Below are 20542 nucleotides of genomic sequence, written 5' to 3' on the forward strand. Positions count from 1 at the left end.
ATGTGGAAGTATGACAGTATTTGAATTTTTTACCAACATCATTACTCTATATAAACGATTTTTTAATTCATTATCCAACCCTATTTTCTAATATGGTTACCAATCCTATTTTGTTACGATTTTGATCAACATTCAGTCATATTTCGTTCCTAAAAGGCTTCGCCATTTTTTCCAGCCTTGCCATGTCCTCCTCCACAACCTACAATCATCTGTCGTCAGTCAGCCTCATTTCCATCATTCTTTCAGGTGATAAGAGAAAATTTATTCAGCCACCAATTCCCTGGTACTCTTTGCAATCGGCCACACCAAATCATCATTTTAGTTTCAATTGAGGATCATTTCTTGTTGATGTATATGCTCTGTTAATGTGTTATTTGAAACTTGTTGGAGTCTGGAAAAGAAAATCGCTTAAAGAAGTCCTTCATTACTAATTTTTTTTTTTCATTTTGTGTCATCAATAATTTTCCAGACACATTTAGGCAAACAATCATTACTAAAGACTGGATTTCCATGCTATTGCATCTTTTGTTCCCTAGCTTCAAATTCTGTTGAACCCCAAGAGAAATTCTTATCATGAAAAGGACATTCAAATAACACTAATTTTATGTGGAGAAGATGGTTGGGGGAGGGACAAAAAACTATTTATTTGTGCCCGAATTATTTATTTGCTGACTGCATCCCCAAACCTGAGCCACGGCTTCCCCCTGCCTACGCCCTTGGTCTCATGTCTGGTTTGAAAGCCCTCTTAAATTGTAAAAACAACACAATAAAAATGTTCCCCTCAAACATTTTGAAGGCACAATTTGTGCTTTTGAGGAAGTAAGAATAAATACAAACTATGTAATCAACTATCACATAATAGATCCAAGAGAATATATCTCCTTTATATAAATTTTAATTCAACTTGATATGTTTATTAATTAATCACATAAGAGGTCCAAAACATATTACAAGAGAATTTATCTCCTTTATACCTATTTTAACTCAACTTGATATGTTTATTAATCAATTTTGGTTGGTCCCAGTAGTAATAATTTCTTTTAAGAATATTTGACATATAAATAAAAATGCATGTAATAATATCTGGAATGTCCTCTTAGATAGCTCTCATTACAGCTTTGGCTCCAAAATGTGGAACATAAATTGTTTGCTGCATGCATCATGGCTAATATCATATAAATTAAAATTTATTTTTAACTTCAACTTTGTAGATAGATAATATTCTAGAAGATGTGATATACACTTTCCAAATAATTTAAAAAAATAGAAACATTTCAAATTACTACACTGTCATTAATTATTGTTTGTTATTTATTCATAAATAAATCAATTATATGGATTTTTTTTTTCTCCTTTGGCATAATAATCCCAAAATGATTCCCTTTATATTTTCGTTTAATTTAGTAAATGAGATGATGAAGCCTCTAATCTCATCTTCATAAAATTAGGTTTTCATATTAAGTACATTTCAGTGTATTATTCATTATAAAATATTATTTTATTCAGTGACCCCAGCTAAGACTTTGGGAGTAACCCTTCCCTTGCCTGAAATTGTGAAACAAATAACATTCACCATCTCAAACCATTTCAAGGACATTATAATTTTTAAACAATTGTACCTAATTCAGCTTGTTCAGACAATCTGAAATAAACTACAGTACGATTGATAGCAGAGAAACCAAATAATCGCATTCAAAAATAAAATAGTATGTGATGCAAAAAAAAAATGTATGCATTATAAATTTTGTTTTAGATATTGATGGTATATATATGTTTGTGTGAATTACATGAAACATTGGAAAAAGTTAGCTATCAAAACTCACATAAAAGTGTAGGATGGCACTAGTTATACTAAAAGTGAGCTCTCTTTAAAACTGTCCCTTCCTCACCTACAGCTGTTCCCCTGCTACGTCAATGTTCTAGGAATGAGTTTACTGTCACCCTGGGCTTCCCCCAAGTGCAATACTGATAGCTATCAGGGCGAGTAGGGTAACCTCGTGTAACCTCGCAACAGTACTGTCTGCTATCTGCGCATGCGCCAGTTGCCACCAACTTATCTTTATCACCAAGGAGCCTACGCTCCATTCTTATCTTTACTGTAATTATAAATTATGGATTTCACACAATTCCAAGAAAGAAAATATGAGGTTTTAGGTTATTTAGGACTCGTTGGATCAGATAAATCACTTTAACATGCCATGTTCTATTAGAATCTTTGGTTTGGCAGCAGTTAAATCATCACTTGGAACGCTTTTGTATAAGAAATAGAAATTTGTGATTGTGCACAAATTGCCACCTATTTCATTTGACTGTAAACAACAGAACGACACTGATCAAAAGCCATAACGGAGGACATCTGGCTAGCTACAGAAAAAAATAATTTCCAAATACAGACAGGAGCTTCTAAAATATGACAAATCAATATTCCTTTAATAGTCTACCGTAGAAGAGTTAAATTAAACGAAGGATACAAGAACATCATCAAATCGAAAGATCGCTGACCAAAACTAATCAGGAATCCAGCAATCCCCGCATCTTTAGTTTGCACTGGTTTAGATCTTATCATTCTTTAATTGAATTTATAAAATTTTAATTGTTTATTTACCACTTGTTTTGTTTAGTCACCTCTCTTATGTTTTTTAATGTACGACTTAACAAACCAAAATTTATTTAAATGGCTATTGATAGTATGTAATCTGTAATATTTATAAATACATGAGCCTCCAATAGGATCACAATGGGATACAGGTTGTATATAAATTACAAAGTTAATATAAGAAGATGGTCAGGGTTGCGGTCAAAAAAATAACAAATAGTCTATAACTACTTTAATCTAAAAAGATACAAAAAACTGAGAATATTACAACAATAAGGCAATATAAGCTAGGATAAATATTATGTAAAAATAAAGTAATAAGAAATTACATATAAATAAAAGGAAGACATAAAATAGTATTAGTATAAAATAAACTTGAATAAACAATGACAAGAATAAAAAATAAGTAACAATGGCAAGAGTAAAAATTTTAAAAAATAGGTAAAATATACAGTTAAAAAAAGTACAGGAGGCGTATGTAAAACAAAAAACTATATGGGGGAAAAAATAAGAAGAAGAAAGTAAAGATTAAATAAACGTCTTGATATAATAAATATAAATAAAAATAATAATAATGATATTAAATAATAATAAATGAGCAAAGAACAAATTCATTTCACAATCAAATAAACAAATTCATTTCACCGTTGAAACCGAAACTAACTCTTCCCTTTCTCGACCTCCTTATTATAAAAGATAATGACGGCTCCTTGTTCACTGACTGGTATTACAAACCCACTTACTCGGTAGGCTACTAAACTATTTTTCCCAGCACCCCACCATAAAAAAATCAATATTGCCAAAAATCTCATACACCCTTACCTTTCCTTATCCAATCCCCAATATCACAACACAAATATTCACCGTATTAAGACTATCTTGCTTTCAAATGATTTTCCACCTCACATTATAAACAAACTTTTAAACTCTTACATCATCGGTTCTACGCCTACTTCTCCTTCTCCAAACTCTCTAGATTCACCATCCACTCTCTCTATTAATGATCCCTTCTACATGTCCCCTCTCTCACTGACAACATACAAAAATTCTTAAAATCGACCATTCCTTCACTACGTCTTGTACTCAAGTCTGAAAATAAACTATCTTACTTTTTTACTAATACTAAGGTTCCTATTCCTCTCCAATACCGCTCTAATCCTGTTTACTGGATTCCTTGTTCCTCCCCCAACTGTAATTCTTCATATATAGGCGAAACTAAGAACCACCTCAGATCACGTATCTCTCAACACAAAATTGTCTATAACTTCCAATAACTCAGCCGCTTCCAAACTTTCAGAACATGCCCTTACGCTTAATCATGCTTTTGATTTTGACCATACCACTATTTTAGCCATTGTTCCAAATTATCAAAAGAGACTCATCTCAGAATCCATTTATATACATCTAGAACCCCTTCCAGTTAACCACAAAATCGATAAAAACTGTAAGACTATTAAGACTAAATAATTTTATGCTCATTTTATTATCATCACCAAATTTTTCTGTTATACTTTTGTTTTCACCTGTTTGTTATCTCTCTATAACTTATATTATCTATCGCTGCATTCACTTATATTTATTCATCTATCTTTTATTAACTTTCACATTTACTTTGTTTTGTTTTTTTGTAAACTTTTACTTCACATGTTTCTATTAACTTATTTCTCTTATCATTATCATCACTTATATTGTTAACATTCCATCACAATTTTTCACTTATTTCTATACTTTATTACTTATTTTTAATCTTTTTGTGTACTTCTTTTTACATATCACCTTGTACTTTTATATATGTTTTTATTTTATTTTGTAAACTTTTACTTCCGATATTTAAATTACCTTATTTCACTTTATATTATTCATGTTATCCTGTTATCTTTACTATAACTAATATCAGTGTAGATAAATGATTATTTTCACGATATATAAAAACTACAGTTGTTATTGTCTAATTATTTTTCTTATTTATTTCTTTGTACTTTTTTTTTTTAATACTCTTTATTTACTTTTACTTATTATTAGTTCCTTCTTTTACAATCATTGTCATTATATCCTATTATATTTTCTTCTGTATATACGAGTATTAATAGTAACGATGTATATCATTCTAATTTTACTTATTAGTTATTCCTTATTTTTCATTTTTCGTCATATCTTTATGATTACTTCCTGTATACGCGACGTATTTGAAATAGAAATATAGCTGTTAAAACGGCTGGCCACCTCACTCGACACTCCTCTACGCTTTCGCATTTTGTTCAACCTTTCGCTTTGAACAGGTAGGTTGCCCTGATTTGTTCTTTGCTCATTTATTATCATTATTATTATTTTTATATATATTTATTCTTTCAAGACGACTATTTAATCTTTAATTTCTTCTTCTTTTTTGTTTTACTTACGTCTCCTGTACTCTTTTAACTGTATATTTTACGTATTTTAAAAAAATTTAAACTCTTTCCATTGTTACTTATTATGCTTGTCATTGTTTATTCAAGTTTATTTTATACTGATACTGTTTTATGTCTTCCTTCCTTTTATTTATATGTAATTTCTTATCACTTTATTTTTACATAACATTAATCCTAGCTTCAATTACCTTATTGTAGTAATATTCTCAGTTTTTTTTGTATCTATTTAGCCCTGATGAAGCCCTGCAAAGTGGGGCGAAACGTCGGACAGTAAAATAGTTTTAAACTATTTGTCCTTTTTTTGACCGCAACCCTGACCATCTTCTTATATTTAAATTTTTACGGTTAACTATATATACAAAGTTAATAGTGTCAGTTCATAGATACAAGTTGTACAAGGAGTACAAAATTAATAGTGTTGGGTTATACTTTAATATCGATAATACTTTAATATCGGTTATACTTTAATATCGAATCGAGAACTTACAAGACTCCACAAGTTTGTGAGGTCCGATAGTGCTGCATTCTTATGGCGATCACTAAAACTATTGTTGTTTGTATAACTACCGCGAGGTAGCAGCGCTATCTAAGTTCCAATTCTATTTATTAAAGTGTGAAGATGTAAGACGGCATTGGAGAAATCCTGTTTGGATAATGCTGGCCTCGTTTGGTGCTAATTGGAACTATTCTCGTTTTCTCAATTTGTTGTACTCTCTTTAGGCAAATTTAAAATCACACTGTACATAATATAAATGACCATGTAAAAAAAAATATAAAGACAAAATTATAATACAGCTCTTCATTATGTTAATTATCAGTTTTTGTATTTATCTCTATCCACATTATTTTATTTAAGTTTTTAGATGTTTCTATTTATTCACCTTTACATCATGAATCACTCTTTTACTCTAACATTCATTCTACTTTTGCCTTTTTATTTTTAGTCCTGATGAAAACATATATTGCTGGTCCAAACGTTGGCAATAAATAAATAGTTGAGAACTAAGTGGATATAATTGAACAGCTAGATTTTTAACTTCATTAATTTTTTACAGATGATGATTATTTTATACAGATGAAAATTAGATGCTACTATAATTAAGATTTATTTAAAAAAAAAAAAAAAAAAAAAAGATGAGTGTACCAAGACATGGTAGTTTAATGTTATGTATTGTGCATGTTTATTTTCTTGGGTCTCTCTTAATTATTAACAAGAACTAAGAGTTAAACTGTAAGATGGATAATGTCATATATAATATAGATAGCATGATTAATGAGATAGATGGTGAAATGTATAATAGTTATTAATGAAGTTGGTCAGCACAACCTCAATCTTTTTAATAAAGTGTTTTCCTCTCTAGTGTTTTCAATTATAGTCATATGTTTTTCAATTTAAAAAAAAAGAAGAGAAGATTGTTTTAATAATAAAAATGATGTTCATAGAATAATTTTGAATTTGTTGACAATTTTATGTTCGAATTTAATCAGAAAGCTAATAAAAAGATGGCAGGAATTTTAAGGGTATTTTTATTTGATTTTAAATTGTTATATATAGAGATATTAGCCTTAGAGAAAACTGATTATTGTGAAGTTGATTACTAATCTTTATTTAATTGCCATAGCCCTGACCATCTTGAAATTCACACATGTTCAATCATCTATGCATAATATAGTACTATAGTTTATTACTTTCTTTTAATTTTAAGAAAGAATATTCTTTTCTTTTCCACTCTGTATGCCAGATTTTATTTTACAATTCACTATTGCATTATTTAATTTCTTTTAAGTTCCAATTTTTTTTATTTGTAAATTTGAAAAATAAAAAATTATGCTGTGGAAAAATGTGCTACTTTTTATTGAAAAATCTTAAAAATAAAAACATATTTTCTTCTATTCTTCATTATTGATATAGCGAATTATATTTTTTCCTTTCAACTCTCATATTCTCATCAGTCGTAGTAGGAAAATGATGGAGTGAATATATAAAGATTAGAATGGAGGTCCAAAAACTTAGATTCATCAAATCTTTATAATTACCTTTAAAGGATTTGATGAAACCTACAAATTTCTGAAATAAAATTTGCCACACAGAGTATTAGTTGGAAAACAAAAGCTCAAATAAATTCTGCTGTATAAAAAGTACTCCTAGAATTTTTGATTTTAAATTTACATCTCTCTGCACATTAATTAATAAGTACATGAATACAGGTACATTGAGAGAGAAGTAAAGTATAATCCATAAATTAAGGCACTTTCATTTTCTTTTCTTAGTTTTTCAGTCTCTTATATTTTTTTAATATTAAATTCACAATCTAAAAAAATTGAAGGAAATCATCAATCCAGTTGTTTCTTTGCAATATATGCATATAATATACTTTATGCTCGGTATATGCACAAATTATTTGAAACATTTCCTCTCCTGTACGGCTTACTACAGAGGAGAAAAGACAAAAATCAATCCAGTTTATTTATTTACATATTTATTTATATCCAGGTTTTTTTTTTTTTTTAAGAAAAAAAAAACATCAATCCCATTCCATCATCTCCACTTGACTTTTAAACTTTAGAGGTTAAGAATATGGTTTTAAAAATATATACTTCTTTGAAAAATATTTTTTTTATTAACGAAATAAGTTTAAATTAAAAAGTATGGATTATTTTACGAGAATTTATAGATAAGATTTTACATTAATATATATTTAATCTCATTAAACAGACTTATCGGTTAAAAAAACTTCAATATTGTAGAAACAGCCATGTAGCCAGTAATAACATAGCCTATTCCAAAAGCTATGAACCTGGCTGGTTGGGGTACAACAACAACTGCGTATACAAAAGTATGAGCAATTCGTGCAGCAGTGTAAGCCCTCATTAGATTTATTGCTAGGGTCGGTTCAGGGTTGGTCAATAAGTAACCGAGAGCAGCAGTGAAAAAAAGAGGGATGTTCTCAATGTCATTCAAGTGAGCCCTAAAACAATTAAACATTATTTTTCAACTTATCGTGATATCATTAACATAATATTAAATGGATTAAATTAGCAGAATATAGACAATTCACATTGAGAAAATAATTTTTTTATTTTACTTTATATATAATATAATATTTTTAGTTTCTTGAGACTGGCTTTAATTTTTTTAATAAAATAATTAGTATCTAAGTTGAGTTTGAAAAGACTCTATTATTTCTTTAAAAGTCCAACATTTCATTTTGGCCATCCTAAAGGACAATATTAAGTATAAATTTCCCCCTCACATTGAAGAATTTAAAAAATTTTTGCTCACTATTCTGCCCACGTTATTAATTTTTGTCAAATAACCCTATTTCACCACTTTTCCATTAAATTTCAAAATTATCACCACTTTCTTATCACACAATATTATAATGACTCAACACTTGATAATAGTGTTCAGTTAATCTGTAATTAAAAGCTTTAAAATTTAATGAAAAAGTAACAAAATTGGCTAATTTCACTGAAATTAATGACCTGGGCAGAATATCTTGCAAAAAGTTTATAAATTATTGGATCAAGCTTGAGGATGGCTCAAACGTTGGACTTTTAAAGAAATAATAAAGTGTGTTTTGAGATTTAACTTTGATACAAATTATGATATTCATATAATTTTTCAACCTTTCAAATATAGAGTTTAATGTTTCTTTGCCTCATTTTTTAGATTTCCATCTCTTTTTGGTTAACTTTAGTGATTATAGATTAGGAAAATCATGTGATCATCTTATAGTGTATATTTTAGGCAATACAAGTAATCATAGTGGTTATATGTTAGACAATACAACTGATAATCTTATAGTGGCTAAGCTTTTAAAGTAGAAAATTTTAGTAAACTAATTAAATCCATTTACCTTCGGCATCGCTCAATATCTGGATCGTTGTCAGCAACTTTTGCCCCTGGGATCATCTTTGCATCCTCGGGGCTTAAAAAGATCTAAAAGGTACAATCATTATTATCTAAGTAAAATATAAATAGTTTAATTAATGTTTTTTTTTATATGGAGTACAAACAAAACTAAATTCAATATTAATTTTTTTTTGTATATTTAAAAACTGGAGCATAATCACAGACCAAAAAGTGTTTAGATGTACCTACGAGTATCCTCATGAAGATATTTTTTTGTAATTGATGCTTCTGTTTAGAGACAGTGCTCGAATGAGTTTATACAATCTATGAAAATTAATAGAATTTGCAGTTGTTTTAATCTGTGTATATTTAAATGTATGTATATATATTGTAAAGTGCTTTACTATATTCACTTTGAATCACCTTATTTTGTTAAGAGGATTTTTTAACTCTTTTTTATTTATTTATTTTTGATAAGTTAAAGAGGGTTATTTGGCACATTTTGGACTTTTTTTTATATGGTCAGTTTGTGATAAATTTCCATGATCCAGAAAATCCTGAAATTTATAGCTCAGCTTCCTTAAAATATAAATTAAATAAAAAGCTGTTTGTTTACACAGTGTTGATATCTTTATATATTTTTAATAAAAAAATTAAGCAAAGTTTATGGGTACTTCAGAAGACTTTGCACCACTTTCAAAAATTTATATATATTATTTTTAATTGCTTTTAAACTACTGTTTAAAATAAATAAAATTAGAGGCTTAGTAGTAAAAATTTAGACATGTTTACTAAATGTATACTAGATGTTTACTAGATTTATAATAGAAGTTTACTTGATGTTTACTAGAGTGACCTGTCCCTAATTTCTCATGCAAAAGTATTTGCATTCACATTTTCGGAAATGACAACTAACAAAGAGATAAATAATTACAATTCAAATTTGTTCCTTAGTCAGAGATGAATGGGAACAACTTAGAGATCATGATAACCTTTTTACTTCGAAAAAAACAACAATTTTTTTTTCCACTCTTGTACTCTTGAGCTCTTATGTGTATATATTTGTACTCAGTGCTATATATTACTACTAAGTACTAATAATTCAGTACAGTTCCACAGCGACAATTGTGATAGTAATAGCAACTATCAAGCAAATCCTGATAGAATGAATGCAATTGTCAGTTCACACGATCTGGCTAGCTGAGACAACTGGCACTGTCACCGTGGAACCTAGGCTCAAAGCGGGGATGACTATACTAAAAAGAAATAGTAGTGATATGGCAGCCAATGAGATCGTGTAACTTAACATTTGTTGCCTAACTATTAGGATTTCCTTGATACTTGCTAATACTACCATCAAATATCTGCGCTAGCGCGACGAACCTACTTTCTCTATCACCATGAGGAGAGATCTAAGAATCTATGGAACATATCTACATGACTGCTGCTGATTCTCCCGACCAAAAAATACCGCTCAGCACTTTGAACATACACGTTTTACCCGACAAATACATGTCAGTTTACCCACTCTTGGAGAATTGGTATAACTGTGACCGTTAATGTTACAAGTAACATCAATGTAGTAACTGTCACGTTAATTACAACATGTATAGGCCATGTCGTATACTTTCCGTTATTACAGCAAAAGTATTAGCCACTACCGTGGTGTAACTATTTGATAGTTACAGTCATGACAGCATTCACTGTCACGATAGTTTATATACTAACAGGAAGAAAGTTTATATTGAATTGAAGGATAGGAGTATATATACTAACAGGAAGAAAGTTTATATCGAATTGAAGGATAGGGGAATATATACTAACAGGAAGAAAGTTTATATTGAATTGAAGGATAGGAGAATATATACTAACAGGAAGAAAGTTTATATTGAATTGAAGAATAGACCCCTATATATACAAACAGGAAGAAAGTTTATATTGAATTGAAGGATAGCAGTATATATACTAACAAGAAGAGAGTTTATATTGAATTATAGGATAGGGGTATATATTCTAACAGGAAGAAAGTTTATATTGAATTGAAGGATAGGGGTATATATTCTAACCAGTCACAGATTTTCAATTCAATAGCAACAGTTAGGTATTTATATCTTTTTTGATAAAAATAAATTATTTATTTAAAAAAAAAAAACAGATTCAGAACAAAGAATTAATGAAAACCTAGATAAATAGGGGCATTATTAAAAACCTATGAACGTATCTAAATTTATTATAAAAAACTTATTTCTAATAAATAGAGTAAAATAGATTAAATTGCTCAGAATAAAAAAATGAAAATTTAATTCTTTTTCATTGAAAACTATTAAGCTTATTAATAAAACTTTCATTAAAAAATAAAAATAATTAAACCATATTTCGTATGTATTATAAACAAGTTGTTTTTAGGGTTCATTGTTTGTTCAACCTGCCGTCCTTCCAGATATCTTTTATTGTTTGTTTAATTTTTTTTTTTTTAAGAAATTAAAAAATTTAAATGTAATGATAGGAATGGTGGGTATTCTTTCAAGTTGAAAGAGGTAGATTTTTTTTAATTTGCAAATGTTTTTTGAATTTTTTCAGTTTTTGTAATATGATAAAGGTGGAATAATTTGGAAAGGATGGTATTGATGTGAAGATATGTTGGAGTGGAACTATTTCTATTCTGACGGCACCATAGGATGTGCCTCAAGGCCGCCCAGCTTCGAGCAATCCGCTAATACACCTCTTAGCCACAGCTACTCTACCTAGAATATGTCTAATTCTTCAAATTATATTATATCTATATACTTATGCGTATAAATATAAACTAAAGGACGACCATTGCATTCCAAACATCATCACACAAAACTACAACATAACCAAAACCAACCTCTACGATCTGACAACTTCTTAAAGAACACGGATCTACTAACGAATACTTAAAGAGAATCCACTTACAAAAGACGCATGTTAGTAAGACGGACGAACTTCACAAAGTTTCCAACATGTAGTTTACTACTGTTACATATATGAAAACAAATGATATTCTCATGGCCTCTACCCGAACAAATACTTTATAACAAAATTTAATTAATTCACCAACAGCATGAACCTGCATTAATTATATACCTGAATAATATAGGATATTAGAATATAATGAGTGAATATTTTAAACTGGTTAACAAATATGTAAGAATATTGAACCAATAAATCATTGTTAAATATAATAATAATTTTAAAAAACCTTAGGGGCATTTTTATAATACATGATAAAACGATATGGTAATGTGGTGATGGAAAGATAATCGGGAGAACAGATTATATAGTTGGTACATTATGTGGTTATAGGGATGTGCTTAGTCCGATAACAGCTTTCAAAATTTGCTGTTTATGTAACCAACAAAAAATTCAAATTTTCTAAAAAATAAGACGTAATTTCTTATTTTAAAATAAACTCACAACTTTTCTCTGAATCCTATATGAATAGGCTTTTTAAAATGTGTGTAAAGAAACAGATAAGAATATGTAAATAGCAAAACAATAGGGCCCTACCACAAAAAGAAAAAGATAATATTCAAAGGAATCTATCTACAACAATTGTTTTACTTGCTTATTTGTAATTCCCATCAAAATGACAACTTCTACTTGGCCAAGTTGGCTTTTTCTCTTATGGGCTAAGTTTCTTTTATTAAATGATGCAAATGTTTGTCGAAATATTAAAGGAGCATCTTTCAATATTTAGGGAACATCTTAAAATATTTAGGAAACATCTTAAAGTATTTAGGGAGCATCTTAAAGTATTTAGTGAGTATTTTAAAATATTTAGGCAGCATCTTAAAATATTTAAGCAGAAATTCAGACAGCTTGAACCATAAATTAAAATTATTTCGTTTAAAATACATCCGGTATGCACCGGACTTTTCTCATCACTTATATTTTTTCAAAAGCTTACATTATAATGCTGCACTCACAAATTGGAGAAGCCCTTAAGCTGATTCTTGAAAAATATTTTTTAGTATCATAAAATTTGTACTCAGTAATCATAGATCCGTCTTTCGAATTTATAAAAAAAAATATAAGTTTTTAATAGGGCTTACATATTTGTAATTGATATGGGCATCTTTAAACTTAAATAATTAATTCACATATAAAAAAATGACAGTTAATTATAACATAACATATAAACTTAGCAGTTCCTTAGCGGCGGAAAAAATTACCGAGATTAGACAAGAATATTGGATTGGGTCATAAATGTAAATAAGCAATATGCCTTTTACTTTATTTACACTCTCAGATTCAAAATTTGGTCTAGTTATTTTAAATATAATTATTTTTTCAAAATTAAAAATAATCCTAAAACGAGGTTGTGGGCACAATATGGCCCCAATGCCTTATTATCTTTTTTTTTTCTTTTTTATTAGACGGTTCAAGAACCTCACGAGTCTATTCCAGATTGGCGATGCTATCTCTTATATTATATGGAGCATGGCCCGCAGTTCCGGGGATATCAAGTTGAAGCCATAGCTACAAAACTTAGTATTCTAATACATATAAATATTAAAGATAGTGAAAAAATAAAATTTAAATAAAGGAGGACGACAAGAAAACAAAATGGAAAGATACTAGGCGAATTCATGATATTTAGTTAAATGTAAACAGTTTTAACATGATCATTGTCATGAGTATATAATTTATAATTAAACGTCCCTGTTATATGTTAAATGCAGAGAAGCTAGCGGATTTCCTGGGCAACTTGTTCTGTATCCTTTTAACCTTTACGAAGTAATACAATTTCCAACTGCTTCGTCACACCATCTTTCCTCCACCTCACTTGTTCCTTGTTCATTCTACTAGTTTTGCTTCCATTACTTTATTAGAGTTTAAAAATGTCCAAAACAAATTCAACACGAACTACAAGCAACTAACATATCAAAACAACAGCAGACAAAATGGTGTTGAGCTCAGCTGATCAATTGCGTGACGTCATTATGCATTTAGCAGTCCTATTAACAGACTCTCTACCATGTTAAATGTTATATCGTTTAAACATGCTAAAAGAAGGAAATATTTCTCAATTTCACACTTTAACACTTAAACTTAAAGATAATGAATACCCCTAGTGTAAGAAGAATCAGATGGCATTTATAAAATAATATGTAAATAATTAAATATGTGGTAAACTACACCACCTTCACTAACCATATCAAATATCAAATATAAACTAACAAATATAATAATATAAATTTAGTTGCTATTAAGAAGAGAACAGTTTAACGAAAGATAGCGAAGCCGTAACACAATCAGGGAAAATCGTGAGGTCTCTTTCGAATACCATGATTCTATTTTTCCTTTTTTCTTTGTTGATTATTTTTAAAGTTCATTGTATGTATTCATTGTTTAATTCTCCTCACGATGAGAACAGTATATATTTTTTTCCCAAATAAACCAAATTAATGATACTTTAAAATACGATTTTATATTTTTTTAAAATACTTCAGAATACGAAGCAGTAATTTCTGTACCTAACCAATGCATATAAATATATTAAGGAGAAGTAATGTCATCCTGAATAAATAAGAATTTGTTAAATTTGAAACAATTGGTGATTTCAACTTGAAGCAGGATAACACTAAGCTTAGTGAATGTTGTGTGATTGTGCTCACCACAGCAGATTTTTTTCAATTAATTTTGGTCTGGACCGAAGAAGGTCTAACAATGAAAACTATAGATAATTTTGATGATAATGCTAAAGAAGGTTACAGGAGCTGAGAGTACAGGTTAAGGCGAAACGATTATATATTGCATCAGCTTATAATTACGTATCTTGAGAAAAAGAAAAAAAATAACAAAAGAATTGAAGCAGTATTATTTTGAACGAATGATTTCAGGTTGTTATCTATAATATCCAATAAACGGGTCTCGATTAACGTTATATAAATTATATATATCGTTGACCGTAAGTCAATTTGAAGGAGAGGGTTAGGGCTACGTTCAAGAATGAAAAATAGTTATCAACTGTTTATTTATTTTCTGCCGACGTTTCAACCCCCACAATGTAGATCTTCATGAGGGCTGTAAATTTTGTCATTCTCAACTTTCAGTTGAAGGGTCACTGTTTATTATCCTTTTTGTGCTATGATCTTCTCTTGTGAGATTGACTATATTTGATCAGATTTGTACCATCGAGAAACACCTTAAAGCTAGTAAACACTAATAAACAAACCAATATAACTAATTTGTTTTAGTCACTAGTTTTGTGTAGTTTTATAAAATAAAAGTCATATAATATGGATTATTTATTAATATTTTCATCTCTATAAGTCATTTCGACCTCTCATAAATCCTTTATAAATAAGGCAACTGTCATTTTAAACCTGCCTATTTATAATAAATAAAACTGCCATTTTGAAACTGGGCAAATAAATAGTCTGTTTAAAGTATTTAAATTGTATGTACCTTGAGATCCCAATTATACAGGTTACACTGTATTATTTAAATTACGTATTATTAAAAGTTAATGCATTCTATTAATAAAAAAAAGTAGTTAATATCTACTTATTTGCCGACGTTTTACCTCACCTAACAGTGTTAGGGTTGTCCAGTTTAAAAATAGGGAACAAGTGACAGCCACTCGTTCGCCCTGACGAGGCCCTACAAAGTAGGGCGAAACGTAGGTAAGTAAATAGCTGTTGGAGCCCACATGCTAAAAAAAAATCAAACAAAATAGAACGAAATGAAATTGCAGTAGAATCCAATTTTTGTCTTGTGTAGTGACTTATATTTTTAGTATAATCTAATATTTTATCTTAAATGAAAGTCATTCTTCAAATTAATAAACAACAACTTTTCAAAAATATGGTCACCTCAACTTTACCTAGCAAAGAGGAGAAAGCACCATCCAAAGGGAAAAATGTCAAAACTTTGAGTCATTGTTTGATTGTTATTACAAAAACCTTTCAAGGATTTTCATCGAAACAGAAAATACTGAAAACTGGCTCAATAAAAGGAAGCTTCTGAATGGCAGTTTGCAGGATGAGGATCAAAACCATAACTAACTGGATTATTTATCTGAACTGAAGGAAATCCAGTTTGGAAGGTCATTCGAGGCAAGGTGAAGGCTGGATGGCATGTCCTATTTACATTCTCACTCGACGCATTCAAATTCCACTCATAAGTTATCTAGATCATAATTTTATCTATTTTTGTCGAAATGAAAATTGGAAAAACAAGAAGAGATTGCAAGCGGGCAGAGCAATGATAGAACATCAAAACATGTCGATCAAGGCTTGAGATTATTCCCAATCCCTTGGCTAAAATTATTACAGGATGCGATCTGAAGGTATTATTGAATTATTATTGTGGCAACTTTTAAAGTGGCATGTAAAGTCGTGGCGATGAGTTAATAAGGAATCCTTGCTTGGTCAATTAGCTAACAAGGTGGGAGTGATGTGCAAGAGTTGGCCTCTCAGCCGCGGGTTATAACTGTAATCCCTGCATCTACACCTTTACTAGGGGTATTCATGATGTGTTAAATGTTATAACTATAAGATTGTGAGCAGCCCTATTTGAAGTCATGTTAAACGTTAAATGCATAAGAGCACCTAGCGGATTTTCTCAGCAACTTGTTGTATAAGCCTTTATGTTTATAACCTTCTTTCCAGACCCTCATGTTATTGTTTACTTCAGTTTTGATTTAAGTAATTAATTACAACATGCCTAGAGTGAGTGAAAAGTGGAATTTGTGTGAAAATTTAGCTTATGAAATGAAATGAAAAAATAACTTTATTCTGGGACATATGTCCCCTAAGAACAATTACATGGTTCATATAGTGAGATTTTTATCTGGCGAGCGTTTACAAATTTTCAGTTAGTAGAATGAAATCACATTGTTTTTTTTACTGTTTTTATTTCTCAAATGTATCATCAAAATTATCCATTCTGGTTAAATAACAGGGATATGAATACCACAAACACACGAAAGAACTGAGCTGCCACAACAAAAATGGCGGCGATCTCAACTGGTCTATTGTGTGACGTCATTCTCCATTTAACAGACCAAGTAACAGACTCTCAGCCATGTTAAATGTTATTTCGTTTTACCACGGTAAAAGAAGGCAATTTTTTTCGATTTAACATGAGTTTTTCCATTAAACACGCTTTAACATGTTAAACTAAAGATCATGAATACTCCTACTATTGGTCACAAATTCAAAGCTTGTACAAATGTTAGGCAAAGATAGGAAGCAACAAACGTATGCTCACACTTGTGTGTTCTTGTGATTTTTTTCGGCTATTACATTCGATTTAATTTATTTTCATTATAGAAAGGAACAAAATAAAGGTAGGTGAACTAAAATGAAACCTAAATAAATTCAACCTTCGTTCTAGAGTTTTTACCATAAACTTTTTTATTTAATTGCTTAGGCGTATCCATGGCGTCTTCATAAATATATATTTGTGCTATTTCCTATCCAAAATAAATTGCTAAAGTTAATTAACAAGATTTTAAACAATGTATTTGCACCAAATCGATAAATTTTAAAATATACAATCTTAAATAAGAGTTAATTATTGAATCCAAAGGTTGGGAAAATAATTTAAATAATTAAAACTCGAAGAGCACAAACATTCATCTGTTGGTATTTCTAAAATGAGGCAAACTGAAAACAAACTTGTGGATGCAGCACAAGTTTGATACCCTTTGATTTGTGTTCAAATATCGACACTCAACAGGTCGGCCACAAATTTAGCCCAACTTGTACCAGGCAAGCCAAATAAACCATTCACACACTTGCACCTGCCATTGTTTGGCAAACGTTTAAAGGCACCTTAAGGTATCTCCTAGCCAGCGATTAGTGTCAGGCTCGCTAGCCAAGTCTTTTATTATAGACTTTTAGAGAATTAGGGAGACCAACCTACCCATTATTACCAAAAATTTGGGGGACCAACCCACCCATCATTTAAAAAATGGGGGGCCAACCCACCCATCATTACCAAAAATAGGGGAGGGGCACCCATCATTACAAAAATTGGGGGGAACCCACCCATGATTACAAAAAATTGGAGGGGACCAACCCACCCATCATTACAAAAATTTGGGGGGGGGCCAACCCACCCATCATTACCAAAAATAACTCACCTACCAACACTATCTCACAGTAGGCTAACTTTTTTTCAAGCTTTGATTTAAAGTTAGTCTTATTTTTAAATATTTCAGTTTCATGTACTAAATATAAAATTCTAACTAAATTTAGTCCAAACTCAACAAAAACACGTTATGACAATACAATAACGAATTTTGGCCGTGGTTAGAAAAATATAATATAATATTGATGTATATAAAATATATTATATTTTTATTATACGCAATAAAAACTCAATCTTGAAGATTCTAAAGTTACATTCAATGTTGTGTATTATAGTCCTGGGATAAGAAGTATTTTGACCTCGTTTGGACTCATCTTCGTTAGAATATATGTCAAATTCAAAAATCTTTAAAAATTTAGATTACGCTTATTTTCAATAAAATAATTTTGTAATTAATATAATTCTAATTTTAACATTTTTACTTTAAGTTAGCTATACATGAAATATAACATTACCTGTATATGACGGATAACGTAGTAAGGGAAAGTATTGCGATCGTGAAAAATTTCAAATTGGTATTTTCAATGGAAATATATGTTTTGAAATCCTCCGAATCCAAAATATATGTTTTGAAGTCCTCTGGGTCCAGTTCACAAAATGCTCTGTGAGTGTGCGAACAGCCTAGCTCGAAAACAAAAAGTCATACGGAACTGAAATTGCATATTAAAGGTGGACTCTATAGTCTGGGATGTGAAAACAAATTTTTCGCTAAAATTGACTGACCGAGAGTGCCACTATATGGAATCGATTCTTTGCATTTTCTCAATGTTCTTCAAAACGTACATTTTTCACCTACGGTTTTGGTAGTTATGGAAAACAATTTTTTTCTTTTTTAATTGTCTCAATGAGTTGACAGATAATGGAAAGCTATCAAGTTGGGCATTAGAGCTGGGAGCAGAAATAACTTGGGCGTTTCAGCCCATGTTGCGGCATCGAGTGGTTTCTTCTTATCTATTCGTTTCCATTATCGTCGAGGACAGGTTGATAAACCTATATGGTGAATGATAAATAAGCCAACCTTGTTTTCATAGTTGAAGTATGTTAGGAAATTAAACCAAAATGAAATGGGATAAAATAAAGAAACAAAATTTTCCGAACTCCATAGAAATCTTACCATACCTTATCATAGTGGATGTCGACTCTAACTATAAAATAATCTCCAATGAAGTTATTACTGTTTTCAGTACCTCCGCTCGCCCGAAAGATGTAAACAGAACCCAAATATCCCTTTCAGCTGAGGTCGGCCTTAACTTCGCGTAAACAGAAATCACTTCATACAAGGGAATCTACAAGAATATAAGTATAAAAGAGAAGCAGAATATAAAATTTTTCAATAATTTTGACCGAATTTTCTGTCCGTAGCCGAACGAGTTAAAGCGCCAACTGCTCGTGACTGCAGTGGTGCCCGTTCGAATCTGGCCTGTGGCGGTCTAAGGAAATGATAACTTTACCCCTCACCATGGTTAGAATAGGGTGGTAATTTGTATATATCCCCCTCTGTTGTTGGACATGGTCAGTAAGGGGATCACGAAAAAAAAAGTCAAGGAAAACATTCCTAAAATATGATATATACCAAACATTTTTGGAAAATTATCCCTTTAAGAAATGTTTATAAGCAATTTTAGTACAATAAGCTCTTTGAGTTATGCCTCAACACGATATTCCCAGTTTAGATGAGATTTTAAATCTAAAATTTCCTACATGGTTTTTAAATAATTGGGGAAGGCACCATTGTCATCCCTGATTTTACAATATTCGCTATCTCACAGTGGATTACATTGTTATTGTGTATAAGCCAGAGGGCGTTGTAGCTTAGGGATTTAAGGAATCACCTTAGCAACCTCACAACAGCAACTGCGCCGGTTCGATTCCGGCTTAACTTTCTTTTAGTGGCAGTCCCATGGAATGAAAACCCGACCCTCTCAACTTGGTCAGTTCTAGATAACCCCCTTTAAAAAAAAAATAAACAGGCAGATGGTTATAAACAAAATTAGTTCTCGAAAACAAAATCACCACACCATGTCGGAGTGACAGTTGCGAAATAGTGCCCTCTATACCTTTGGTTTTATTAGTCGAACATAGTCCAATTTAGTATAAATAATTTCTTTCGCCTAACACACAAAGACATGACCGAAGAAATATATACCTTCTTTGCGAAGCGGTGGCGCCCAATGAGCGGCGCTACCCCGAGAACTTTGAGGACTAGTACACTGTTACAGACGAGATAGGACCTGAAGACGGGGTTGCTGAAGGACAGCAGGTCGGCGAGGTTAGCGTAGGACATCTTTGAAAGTGAAGATCCTGACTATAAGGCAGCTTCGCTACACTCGACAATCCTCGCAGCTTATGCTCCGGAGTATCGGAGTATGAGCGCATGCGCTAACAGCCACTAACAGCCTGCTCCACGCGCGGAACCTCTCGTTTCGTAACAGGTATATTTTGTAACCGTTATCCTCGGAGTGTAAATGTTATTAATTCGAGTCAGGTAATGTTACTGATGGTCAAGAAAAAGAATGTAGTGGAAGGTTACAGTGCTGTTGTTGTTATTCATTGTCG

General features: G+C 30.7%; 1 protein-coding gene across 1 annotated transcript; it reads right to left on the reverse strand.

The window, feature by feature from the left end:
• Nucleotides 1-7622: 7622 nt before the first annotated feature.
• On the reverse strand, nucleotides 7623-20329 carry LOC106692166 (microsomal glutathione S-transferase 1). The gene is made up of 3 exons (XM_014438071.3): nucleotides 20133-20329; nucleotides 8865-8947; nucleotides 7623-7973 (listed from the first exon to the last, which is right to left on the reverse strand). Exons 1-3 carry the CDS (start codon nucleotides 20268-20270, stop codon nucleotides 7730-7732), a joined length of 465 nt encoding a protein of 154 aa, XP_014293557.1. The 5' UTR covers nucleotides 20271-20329; the 3' UTR covers nucleotides 7623-7729.
• Nucleotides 20330-20542: the final 213 nt, after the last annotated feature.

The sequence above is a fragment of the Halyomorpha halys genome, unplaced genomic scaffold, assembly GCF_000696795.3.
Source record: "Halyomorpha halys isolate HHAL.00 unplaced genomic scaffold, Hhal_1.1 Scaffold9601.1, whole genome shotgun sequence".
Classification (NCBI taxonomy): Eukaryota; Metazoa; Arthropoda; class Insecta; order Hemiptera; family Pentatomidae; genus Halyomorpha; species Halyomorpha halys.